The sequence below is a fragment of the Engraulis encrasicolus genome, chromosome 8 (genome assembly GCF_034702125.1).
Source record: "Engraulis encrasicolus isolate BLACKSEA-1 chromosome 8, IST_EnEncr_1.0, whole genome shotgun sequence".
NCBI classification, from domain to species: domain Eukaryota; kingdom Metazoa; phylum Chordata; class Actinopteri; order Clupeiformes; family Engraulidae; genus Engraulis; species Engraulis encrasicolus.
The window spans coordinates 26,426,293-26,438,792 of NC_085864.1; the positions used below are offsets into that span (position 1 = coordinate 26,426,293).

Sequence of the window (12,500 nt, forward strand, 5' to 3'; positions counted from 1 at the left end):
TTATTAACACCATTCAGCCATCATTGGCACAGTACAGCCACTGCTCAAAAGCAGACCAACACCCCCCCTATATGTTCACAATCAGCTCCCCGTCCCCCCCAACCTCACACAACACCCGCCCCACACACCAAACGTTTGAAAATTTCTCCAAATCATTGACCAAGTGATAATACATGTATTCCACCTTGATGCGACTTTTCACCATTCCCAAGAAACCCTCTAAGGGGTCTACATACACCAGGTTCAGCATTTTCTGCTTGCGGGTCAGCCAAATGGCCAAGTTTGCCATACCTAATAGAAAATTTACCAGACAGACCTCCTTCTTGACATTCGCATTGTATTTAGGCCCACTAATGAACAGAGACTCTGAGAAGCCCTCCCCAAACCCTCCCAACACTCCCCTGAGCCACTGAAAAAGACCTCCTAGCCTCTCACAACTTAAAAACAAATGGGTTATAGTCTCCTCCTCCCCGCAGAATAGACAACCCCTCCCTGTTGCTGGATTAAGGTGTGCCACGTGTCTGTTTGTTGCTATGGCCCCATGAGCAAGTCTCCACTGTAGATCAGCTGTACGCTTCTCAATGGGAGGCTTGTACAGGGCCCGCCAACAACCTCTAGGTGGAAAGCCCAGCCCAAACACTTCTGACCACCTCCCTGCCCCAGCTCGGCCCAGCACCCTCTGGTGTCTCACTTTAACTGACACCGCATACAGTGCCTTTTTACTGAACTCGATGAATTCCCTTCTCCCTTGGGAGTCCAGGCAACCAAGTGTCTCTTCATGTGAGGTCTCCTCCAAAGCGGCAGAAACCTCAACCTTAGGAAACCTGTATGTCTCCTTCCACTGCGAACTAGCGACGCACGACGGGAGAGCCTCCCTCCAAGCCCCAGGAAGTGCGCACCGGACCTCCTCAAGAATCCCCTCCAGGACTCTCAAGGAGCACATCCCGGTGACGCGCTGCAGCTGGCTTGCCGTCATCCATTCAGTTCCATCCCTCAGGTGCGCCAAAACTGTACATCCCATGGAAGACAGTCTGTTCCGGACACTTGCTGACGAAAAGAATCTGCTCCTCAGGCAGGGGTTGAAAAACAATGGCTCCCCCAGAAGCCATTCCGTCAAAGAGCTGTCCGTCCTCCGCACTTTGAAAGTCAAAACCCACGCTTTCAGCATGGAGTGGTACACCGCAGGGAGCGTGCCCCAGTGTTGTTCGTGTTCCCTCATTAAAAACAGCTGCTTCTCATAGTTCAAGGGTGACGACTGTCTCAAAAGAGAGCATGCTACAGGTCCCCACACTACCTCGCTGTCGTAGAGGAGCCTTTGTGCAGCATGTAGCCTGAAGGCAGACAGGCGGCTTCGCAGGTCCACCAGGCCCTGACCACCTTCACACACTGGTAGGTATAGGACGGGCGCCGGGATCCAATGCTGACCCGACCAGAAAAAGTTGTTCAGCTTACGCTGGAGTTCCACCACCAGCGGCTCCGGTGGCTCCAGGACACTGAACCTATGCCAAAGCATGGAGGCAGCCAGGTTATTTGTAACCAGTACCCTCCCCCTGTAGGACAGTTGGGGTAATAGCCAATGCCATTTAGACAACTTGGCAGACACCTTCTCCAGCATTCCCTCCCAATTTTTCAGCTGAAACGCAGGAAGCCCCAGAAACACCCCCAACAACTTTAAACCCTCTCTCCCCCAACTCAGGCCCCCCGGAAGAGAGGGAGGGCCCCCCATTGCCCCAGTCACCCAATAAGAACCCTTCACTTTTACTCCAATTAACCTTGGCTGATGATGCCTTCCCAAAAGTTCCCAAGGCCCCACAAATGAAATTAATATCACTCTGGTGCGAAATAAAAACAGTTAGATCATCGGCATAGGCCGACACGGTGTAACTTGCTCCCCCCACTCCCCCAGGGACTGCAAAGCCCCTTAACCCCTGCCTGAGTGTATTTAATAAGGGCTCAATAGCTAGGCTATACAGCTGGCCAGAGAGAGGGCACCCCTGCCGTATACCCCGCGTTACATCTATGGGCTGGCTTAGACCCCCACCCACTTTTAGCATGATTGACGCCTCCCTGTACAAAAGTTTAATCCATGATAAGGCTCTTTCCCCAAAACCAAACACTTTTAACACATTTAAAAGGTAATCATGGTCCAAAAGGTCGAACGCTTTGCGTTGATCTATAGACAGTATTCCCACATCAGCCTTGTTTTGCTGTGCAGAGTCAATAACGTCTCTAACCAAAAATAAATTGTCCATTATTGTGCGTCCCGGCACACAATATGTCTGATCCTTGTGTACCAGCACTGCCAAGTATCGCTTAATCCTGTTAGCCAAGCACTTGGAGAAAATTTTGTAGTCCACACACAATAAGGACACTGGCCTCCAGTTTTCCAGAGACCCCAAGTCCCCCTTTTTGGGTATGAGGGACAGCACTGCACGGCGAGAGCTTGTTGGTAGCCGCCCCTCTCGGAAACACTCCTCCAGGACCTCAAAGTAGTCCTGGCCAATAATGTCCCAGAACGCCTGATAGAAGTCTGCTGAGAGGCCATCGATTCCTGGCGCCCGCCCCCGCGCCATTTGCTGAACGGCACCCGTCAGCTCCTGCATAGTTATGGGCTGGTCCAGGGCCGCCCTGTCCTCTGGGCTAAGCACTGGAAGGCCCCGGAACAGCTGCTCCGCACTCTGTGGGTCACAGTCCGTTTGATGATACAAGTGTCCATAGAAATCCATTGCCATGTCTCTCATCTCGTAAGGGTTGGTTGTTACAGTCCCATCTGGCCTCTTTAAAAAGAGCATGTGCTTCTGTTGCGCAGTCTTTTTCTCGAGATTAAAAAAGTATGATGTCGGAGCATCCATGTCTCTTATTGAAGAGAACCTGGCTCTGACCAGGGCCCCCTTGGCACGTTCATGTAAAAAGGCACTCAATTGTCTCTTTTTTTGATCAATGTCCCCAAGTTCATTTTCTCCCCCCACCTCTATCTTGCTAATCTCCTCTTCTAACCTCTTTATATTCCCCGCCAATGTGGCAGTGGCGTTATAGGTGTAACTCTGACAAAATGACCTTATATGAGTCTTCCCCAGCTCCCACCATTGACCCACATTCACAAAGTTACACTTTTGAGCCCTCCACGACCCCCAAAACATGACAAAGTTTTCACAGAAGGTTTTATCTTGCAGTAGCCTATTATTGAAATGCCAGTAATATCTTGGCTTAGGCGTTGTTGACAAACAAAAAACAACAGTTATTAAGTGATGATCAGAAAACCCACATGGTGTGATGGATGATGTGACAATTTTATTATTAAAGGAGGCACTCACATAGAGTCTGTCTAGTCTGGCCCCCGTAACCCTTGAATCCAACACTTTAACCCATGTAAAACTTTTAGTATGAGGATTCCTACTCCTCCATACATCAATTAAATCTGACTGCTTAATCATAGTCCCCAAAACCCTCCCCGACAAGAGGTGAGTCTCCTCCCCAAGTCGATCAAGTGAATTTTCAACTGTGCAGTTCCAGTCCCCCCCAAGAACCACACAGGTGTCAAGGCCCTGTTGTTTTAAAAAATCCCCCAGCTGCCTAAACAAAGCCACAAGCTCAGCCCCATTGTTGAAAGCATACACATTCACAAAAAGAAAATAATGCCCCCTGATGCCCACCCTTACAGCCACAATCCTCCCCCCCACCACCTCAATGGTGGATTCTATAGTAACATCCAAATGTTTCCCAAAGAGCACTGCTACACCAGCACTCAAATTTGTTCCATGGCTTAAAACACACTCCCCTTCCCACCATCTTCTCCAATCAACCTCATTGTAGTCATCTGTGTGTGTTTCTTGTAAAAACGCCACATCAATTCCTTTTAACTTAATATATTCTGACACCAAAGCCCTTTTACCCCTATCCCTCCCACCATTAATGTTAAGGGATGCTACTGTTAAACTTTCCATTGAGAGAAAGAAAAGGGGGAAAAGAAACCCAAACAGTAGTGAAAACACCAGACCCCTACCAGGGACAGCCATGAAGAGGGAAAACATAGAGAGCTACACAGAAAACAGTGAAATCACTTTGCCAAAGCAGGAAGCTTTCGTATTTTTCGGATTTTCGTTAAATGGTTTTTCAACCGGTACTTCTTTTTTTTTACACAGCTGTTCCCTGCCTTCTTCTTCCAATGCACCACAGAAAGCTCAAATTTTCGTAAATCGGGGAAAAACTCTCTTACATCAACAGCTTGGCCAAATGTATCGTCCAGAAATTTCACAATGCTTTCTAGGGGGTAAACATCATCTGCGGTTACTTGTGCGCCCGCCACCTCGGACATATCCGAATATTCCGAGCCGGCGTCATCATCCTCAATATCCTCCTCTGATAGCAACTCTTCAGAGTCATTTGGCACTACCGTACTCTCGTGATCGTTTACACCACTTGCACTGCTAGCCGCGCCTACCGCCTCCTCGGAACCACCGGCAGATTGCGCATCAGAACCAGCCTGCTCAATCACACTTTCAGTCTCAGTATCAGTAGCCCCCCTGCTCGACTCAGCACCACGCTCAGCCACAGGGTTCTCATTGGTCGCCTGAGTCTCAGACTCCGACTGCTCGCCCCCCTGAGCAGGCTCCCGTGAGCTTTCGCCACCAGCCTGCGCTTCCTCACCACTTACCCCCACCCCCTCGCTTTCCACCGGCCCTTGCTGCCCCACTTCCCCAGCCTGACCAGCTCTAGAGGGACACACAGACTTAATATGGCCCTGCAGCCCACATTCAAAACACCTCATTTCCCCTGTGCTCGCATACAACATGTACGATCTGCCTTCAAACATACAGCGAAATGAGACATTTAACGCTGGAGCGTTTAAGAGCATGTGCACTTGCCTTCGAAATGACATTACATGACCTAGTGACGCGTCTTTACAGCCAAGGGATATCATTTTCACTGGACTGGCCATTTTCCCGAATCTAGAGAGCTCCCTCTCAATTAATCCATTCGGGATAAAAGGTGGAACGTTAGAAATTACCACTCTGGTTGTAGGTGAATGCAGAGGCGTAATTTTAACCCAAAGTCCACTTACCGTAATGCCGTGCTCAACCAGACTGTTTGCTAGGCTCTCCTTCGACAAAAACACAACGACTGCTTTGTTCATTCTGGATGCCGAAACAATGTTTTCTCCGCCGACGTCCTTGCCCATCTCCAACAAAACTTTCTCCACCGAAACGCCATTCGCAGGAACGCACCTGACTCCATTCCTCAGCGAGAGAGTTGACGTGTTAAACGCCATCTCCACGCTGTCGGAAGCTCAGAGCTCCCGCCGCGCAGTAAACTCACCAAACCAAACTTTTATATCGTTTACATCGGTCAACTGAAACAGCTACCAAAAAAGCATGAAAAAAAAGGTAGAGATAGGAAAAAGTTTGAAAATCCCTCCGTGACACTCACACACACTCACGCACCCACACACAGAGAGAGGAGAAGAAGAGTGGGATGAGAGAGAGAGAGGAGGAGGAGAAGAGTAGGGTGAGAGATAGAGAGAGGAGGAGAAGAGTACGATGAGAGAGAGGAGGAGAAGATTGGGATGAGAGAGAGGAGGAGAAGAGTACGATGAGAGAGAGAGGAGGAGAAGAGTAGGATGAGAGAGAGAGAGAGAGGAGGAGAAGAGTAGGATGAGAGAGAGAGAGAGAGAGAGGAGGAGAAGAGTAGGATGAGAGAGAGAGAGGAGGAGAAGAGTAGGATGAGAGAGAGAGGAGGATGAGAGAGAGATAGAGAGAGGAGGAGAAGAGTGGGATGAGAGAGAGAGAGAGGAGGAGAAGAGTAGGATGAGAGAGAGAGAGAGGAGGAGAAGAGTAGGATGAGAGAGAGAGGAGAAGAGTACGATGAGAGAGAGAGAGGAGGAGAAGAGTACGATGAGAGAGAGAGGAGAAGAGTAGGATGAGAGAGAGAGAGAGGAGAAGAGTAGGATGAGTCAGGCTCCTCTGTGTCGCCTCCTTAATCAGAGCCACCGCCTGCAGCAGCTGCCCAGCAACTTATCTTCATCACAGACAGCGGATACAAACAGACACACACACACACACACACACACACACACACACACACACACACACACACACACACACACACACACACACACACACACACACACACACACACACACACACAAACACACAAACACACAGAGCCACTGAGATACTGACCGTGTGGTATCTCTCTCTCTCTCTCTCTCTCTCTGCCCCCTCCCTCTCATTTGCTCTCGCACACCCAAAAAGATACACACGCACATAAACACCCTCTGGCCAAAATAGCACACACTGACACACTGAAGCGTGGACCTGAGCCCAAGGCCAGAGAGGCTCACTGATGGAGTGTGTGTGTGTGTGTGTGTGTGTGTGTGTGTGTGTGTGTGTGTGTGTGTGTGTGTGTGTGTGTGTGTGTGTGTGTGTGTGTGTGTGTGTGTGTGTGTGTGTGCGCATGTGCGTGTGCGTGTGCGTGCGTGTGTACCTCTGTGTGTGCATGTGAATGAATGTATGTGTGCACGGCACGCACAAGGGCCAGTTTGGGAGGAGATTAACTCCTCAGATAAAAGCCCTTAGTCTAGTCTCTTTCCTCTTCTCCTCTCCTCTCCTCTCCTCTCCTCTCCTCTCCTCTCCTCTCCTCTCCTCTCCTCTCCTCTCCTCTCCTCTCCTCTCCTCTCCTTTCTCCTCTCCTCTCTTCTCCTCTCCTGTCCTCTGTCATCTCCCCTCTGTCCCTCCGAGTGTCTGCACCATCCTTCTCTGTCTTGTTACCCCCCTCGGTGGGGGCCAGCCAAAATAAAAAGGAACCAGAATAGAGAGAGGGAAAGGAAAAGTGAAGAGAAAAGGGAAGAATGCTGCCAACAAAAAAGAAAAGAAAAGAAAATATGGCACAGCGCAGGGGTGGGGTTGGGTGGGGTTGTGGTGAGAGAAGAGTGGGAGGAGAGTAGAGGGGAGAAGTCAATGGCGGCCTAGAGAGAGGTGGCAAATTGTGCCCTCGGAGTCCCTCATCCGTTTGAGGTTGCCCTGTGTGGAAGCCTGTGAATTGCCACCTGTTTAAGTGGAGCTGAGATAGATAGATGGATGGGGGATGGAGAGCAGGGCAGCCTCCTTCTCTTCTCTTCTCTTCTCTTCTCTTCTCTTCTCTTCTCTTCTCTTCTCTTCTCTTCTCTTCTCTTCTCTTCTCTTCTCTTCTCTTCTCTTCTCTTCTCTTCTCTTCTCTTCTCTTCTCTTCTCTTCCCTTCCACTGTTTTCTTCACTGTGTGTTTTTTTTCCTTCCCCACACTTCTAGCTGTGCTGAAAGGGAGCTCATGAAAAACTTGAACTGACATATCATCCTGTTATGAGGGCACTGTGGTGTGTGTGTGTAGGATTGCCCTGTGTGTGTGTGTGTGTGTGTGTGTGTGTGTGTGTGTGTGTGTGTGTGTGTGTGTGTGTGTGTGTGTGTGTGTGTGTGTGTGTGTGTGTGTGTGTGTGTGTGTATCAGTGCCATGTTTGTATGTGCTGTGTCTGTGTGTGCCTGTCGCTGTGTGTAGTTGGTTGCGCTGTGTCTAATGTTGAGTCAGGTGTGCGTCTGTTTGTGCAGTTGCATGTGCTCATGTGCTGTTATTTATGGGTACCTGTGTGTGTGTGTGTGTGTGTGTGTGTGTGTGTGTGTGTGTGTGTGTGTGTGTGTGTGTGTGTGTGTGTGTGTGTGTGTGTGTGTGTGTGTGTGTGTGTGTGTGTGTGGGTTCAGGCAGCACATGGAGTGAATATGAGTGTGGAGGTGTGTGTGTGTGTGGGGTGGGGGTGGTTCAGGCAGCAGATGGGAGTGCATGTGAGTGTGGAGGTGTGTGTGTGTGTGTGTGTGTGTGTGTGTGTGTGTGTGTGTGTGTGTGTGTGTGTGTGTGTGGTGTGTGTGTGTGTGTGTGTGTGTGTGTGTGTGTGTGTGTGTGTGTGTGTGTGTGTGTGTGTGTATAGCAGGAGTAGGAGTGGGATTGTTTGAGAGAGCGCGAAGAGAAGACGGAAGGTTCCAGAAGGCGGAAGAGAGGAAGATGGAAACTTATGAAAGCGCCCGCAGCAGTTGCTCTCGGCAAAATTGGGGGGGGGAGATAATAATATGTCAAAGTGTACATGAGGAACAGAGCGGAGAAGGAGCGATTGCTAGCGCTTGACAGGTGGTGATTTGGGACTTGGAACTAGTGATGCTCCTCCTGCAGGTGGCACAGGCAGGAAAAAGGGAGAAAGGAGTCTGTGATGATCGAAGAGAGGAGAGAAGTGAGAAGAGAAGAGAGCTTTTTTTGGGCCTCACATTATGTTTCTTTCTCTCTATCTCTGTCTCTGTCTCTGTCTCTCTCTCTCTCTCTCTCTCTCTCTCTCTCTCTCTCTCTCTCTCTCTCTCTCTCTCTCTCTCTCTCTCTCTCTCTCTCTCTCTCTCTCTCTGTCTCTCTCTCTTCTCACACTTCCTAGGCTCATTTGATGAACTTAACTTTCTTTGAGAAGCTACCTATTAATAATCAGCTTGGAGATTCGCTAGCAACAGAAGTTGCTGCTTAGACTTGACTTCAAAAATAACGAAGGCGCTGTGGCACATGTTTTTTTTTTTACATTGGTTTAACATGAAGAAAATGTTGTTTGCCTAACTTTTTATACTATGCATGGCCTTAGGTCAGATCTACGTGCTGTACATCAGCCACGGCATGGGAAAGGGAATGGTATTAGTATACATTTGCTGCGTCTCTCAGCCTATGTGCTCAGGTCTGCCTTTCTCACCGGGCAGTCAAGGTGCGAATGTGTTTACGCCTTTCATTTCAGTGTAACACCGCACAGATTGCTCACTTGTCACTAGTGTGTCCTATATTTCCTAATTCACAACATAATTCTCGATTTAAGAAATATATATTTCTGATTTCTTCCAATCTACATATTTTTTGTAACTTCTCTAGTATTTTGGGCTACTGGTGTGGTGTGTGTCTACTTGTATATGTACGTAAGAGGCTCTTGCCTTTTCAAATCATGAAACAATATTGCTCAGCTACGTTGTAGACATGATTGGTTCTCCATTTCTCATTTTAACTACATTAAGCAACAATCAAATGGGTCTTTCCACGTGAAATCAGACACTTTGCGGCTTGACCGACATGAATGTTAATGAATCTTACTGTGCCTTGGTGAGGTGACAAGGCACAACCCAGAACTGCATTTGCATGAATCTGGCACTAATATGATGGTAGAAACAGACTAACAAACTCTTTTTTATTTTATTTATTTTTTATTTATTTTACCTTATGTTTTATCTTATTGTTTTAAATGTTTTTTTACTCTTATTTATTTCCTTCTTTCTTCCCTGTTTCCTTTCATTTTACATTTGTTAACTTTTGTGAAGCACATTGAGTTGCACCTGAGTATGAAATGCGCTATATAAATAAACTTGCCTTGCCTTAACACTTGATTATGTCAACATAATGACAACATACGTGACACATACTGTAGATGGTTATGATGTTGTTTGAAACCTTACTTCTGGCTCTGCAAATTACACAAACAGCATGGAATACTATAATAATAATAATAATAATAATAATAATAATAATAATAATTGTATTTGTATAGCACTGTATCATACAAGGCATGCACTCAGAGTGCTTAACAAATGGGAAAAAAACATAATTGTTAGAGATGGATTTAAAAGGAGGGGTAGAGAGAAGAGGCAGAAATAGCAGGAAGGCTGAGGAAGAAGAGATAGATAGAGATTGTAGAGTCATAAGGTCAACGTAGGTTAGGACCAGGATTCTTAGAGGCGTAAGGTCCATAGTGGCTGGGTCCAGCATAAGTCATAGATAGTCACACTGAACTTGGGCGCTCAGATGCGGCCCCTGGTGGCATCAGGGGTGAGGAAAAACTCCTTTTACTACTACTTTACTTTACTACCAGGAATACCAATATATCCAAAACTCTTTAGTAGCTTTTGCGTCCAATTCTCTACCTTCTTACCCTCTCTGCAATTGATGTTGTATAAGTATAAAGCATGTTGCTGCTGTGTATGCAGCACAGAACATGAGGGCATCCGTCTGTGGCCTCTGACTGCAAGAGGATGATTTGTTGGTGTGTGTGAATGTATGTGCTGGTGTGTGTGATGTGTGATGTGTGAATTTCTCTCATTTGGCCTGATGTGTTCTCTTCCCCTATCTCATCTCTCTCCTCTCCTCTCCTCTCCTCTCCTCTCCTCTCCTCTCCTCTCCTCTTCTCATCTTCTCTCCTGCTCTCCTCTCCTCCCCTCTCCTCTCATCCCTCTCCTCTCCTCTCCTATCCTCTCCTCTCCTCTCCTCTCCTCTCCTCTCCTCTCCTCTCCTCTCCTCTCCTCTCCTCTCGCTCCTCTCCCCTTTCCTCTCACTCTTCAGCAAACCCTCATCATCCCTTCCCCTCTCCTCTCCTCTCCTCTCCTCCCCTCTCCTCCTCTCTCCTCTCCTCTCTTCTCTTCTCTCCTCTCCTCTCCTCTCCTCCCCTCTCCTCTCCTCTCTTCTCCTCTCCTCTCCTCTCCTCTCTCCTCTCCTCTCATCTCTCTCCTCTCCCCCCACTCCTCTCACTCTTCAGCAGACCCTCATCACCTCCGCCTGTCTCTCCATCAGCCCCACTTCTCACTCAACTGACAGATGACAGCATCTCTCACTCCGTCCGTCCCTGCTTTCCCGTGTGCTTGCCACCTCCATCCCGCCATCCATCCTCTCCTCTATCCTTCTCTCGCTTTCTGTCCACTGGCCGCGGCAGACAATTTGCTCTTACCCTGAGTGCCTCTCTCACCAACTCACTCATTTATCTCTGTCTCTCCCATCCGCTCGTTTTTTTTTCCTCTATCTATCTATCTATCTATCTATCTATCTATCTATCTATCTATCTATCTATCTATCTATCTATCTATCTATCTATCTATCTGTTGATCCACAGTTTCTCTCTACCTGCCTATTTTGGTTTAGCCATTATTCATCTTCAGTAATCTCTCTCTCTCTCTCTCTCTCTCTCTCTCTCTCTCTCTCTCTCTCTCTCTCTCTCTCTCTCTCTCTCTCTCTTTCTCTCTCTCTCTCCCTCTCGCTCTCTCTCGCTCTTTCTTTCCTCCTCCTTCAGGCAGGTGTACTCCTCGTTCGCCCCGTGGTCCTACAAGTGTGTCCAGTTGCCCCGTCTCCCGTCCCACGTCCCACTCCTCATCCCGTCCCGCATCCCACTCAGCATCCCGTCCCATGTCGCGCGCGGCTCAGGAGATCGAGGAGGTGCAGAGCGTGGAGCGGGAGGTGCTGCTGGGAGGCGGCGACCTCCAGGAGGAGGAGGAGGAGGAGCAGGAGGACAGACAGGCTCTGGCCAGCCTGGAGGAGGAGTTCAGACGCTTGAGCACAGCACAGCCTGGTACAGTAGTAGTAGTAGTAGTAGTAGCTTTATTGTCCCCCATGGGGGAAAGTTCTTCCAGTGAGAGGAGCGTAAGACATGAAAACAAGCACAATACAGTCAGATTCCCAAAGCACATTTACCCCAAGCAACACAAGGCGGCTGGACACAGTTCACCATTAGTGATAGAAATTAGATACAGTATTAGAAATAGAATTAATGTGATAGATTAAAGACATGTCCCCTGTTATATGTGAGTACAGTACACTGGGGAGGAGTAGGCGACTGGACAATAATAGAAATTGATCACCATAGGTGAGAGAAATCAGACATGAGGGTAACGCTTTACTTCACGGTACAGTTACCATACGTAATTACTGTGAACTTTGTGGGTAACACCACGGTAAGGGACAGAAAGCGGGGTAATTACAAAGTAAATACCATTATTTGGGTAACAAGAGGGTAACTGAAAGAAGTTAGATGATTATATAGTTTAAAAATATGCGGTAGTTTCATAGTAATCATTGAGATATGTGTATTGCATGGTATTTACTTTGCAATTACCCCTTTTTACCTGTTAGATGAATGCCATGTAACTTCTCTGATAAACTGTTGCATTTGGCAGACGCTTTATAACCAAAGTGAAAGCAATTATTGTATCAAAAAGTAAAGTGTTACCGAAATTAGAATGAATGTGCCAAGACATGTCCCCTGTTATACGTAAGTAAAGTACACCAAGGGGTTACAGGGCTGGACGAACAGAAGATGGCCATTAGTCATCACCGGTGATGGTAATAGAGCTAAAATCAATCTCAAGGATTCATTTGGTGGAGTATGGCTTGAAGGCACATCCCGAGAGGATGATTCACCAGGCTGTCGCCACCTAGACCCTACTTTCAATTTCATTTTACTTCAGTAACTTATTCTAATTAGTTAATTCGTTTAAATGTAATTAATCTAATAGTTACTAATTAATCGGAGCTGTAGCAAACTGCTCCAAAAACCCCGGGAGTACAGGTTGTCGATTTGACCAATCAGCAAACACAGATGAAGCCATGATGTTGCCTGTCCCGGCCTGTATTTGTGGCTCAGAGATTGCATACCGTATGTCACAACCAAACAGCAGCATTTGGTTAAATCCAAAAAAAGTTC

General features: G+C 47.7%; 1 protein-coding gene across 1 annotated transcript in view; it reads left to right on the forward strand.

Moving 5' to 3' along the window:
* Nucleotides 1-12,500, forward strand: part of LOC134453604 (zinc finger CCCH domain-containing protein 18-like) — a 42,239-nt gene that overhangs the window by 15,557 nt on the left and 14,182 nt on the right. Inside the window, exon 4 of the mRNA XM_063204389.1 lies at nt 11,094-11,369. Coding sequence (XP_063060459.1) covers nt 11,094-11,369 — 276 coding nt within the window. The remainder of the gene's footprint in view (nt 1-11,093; nt 11,370-12,500) is intronic.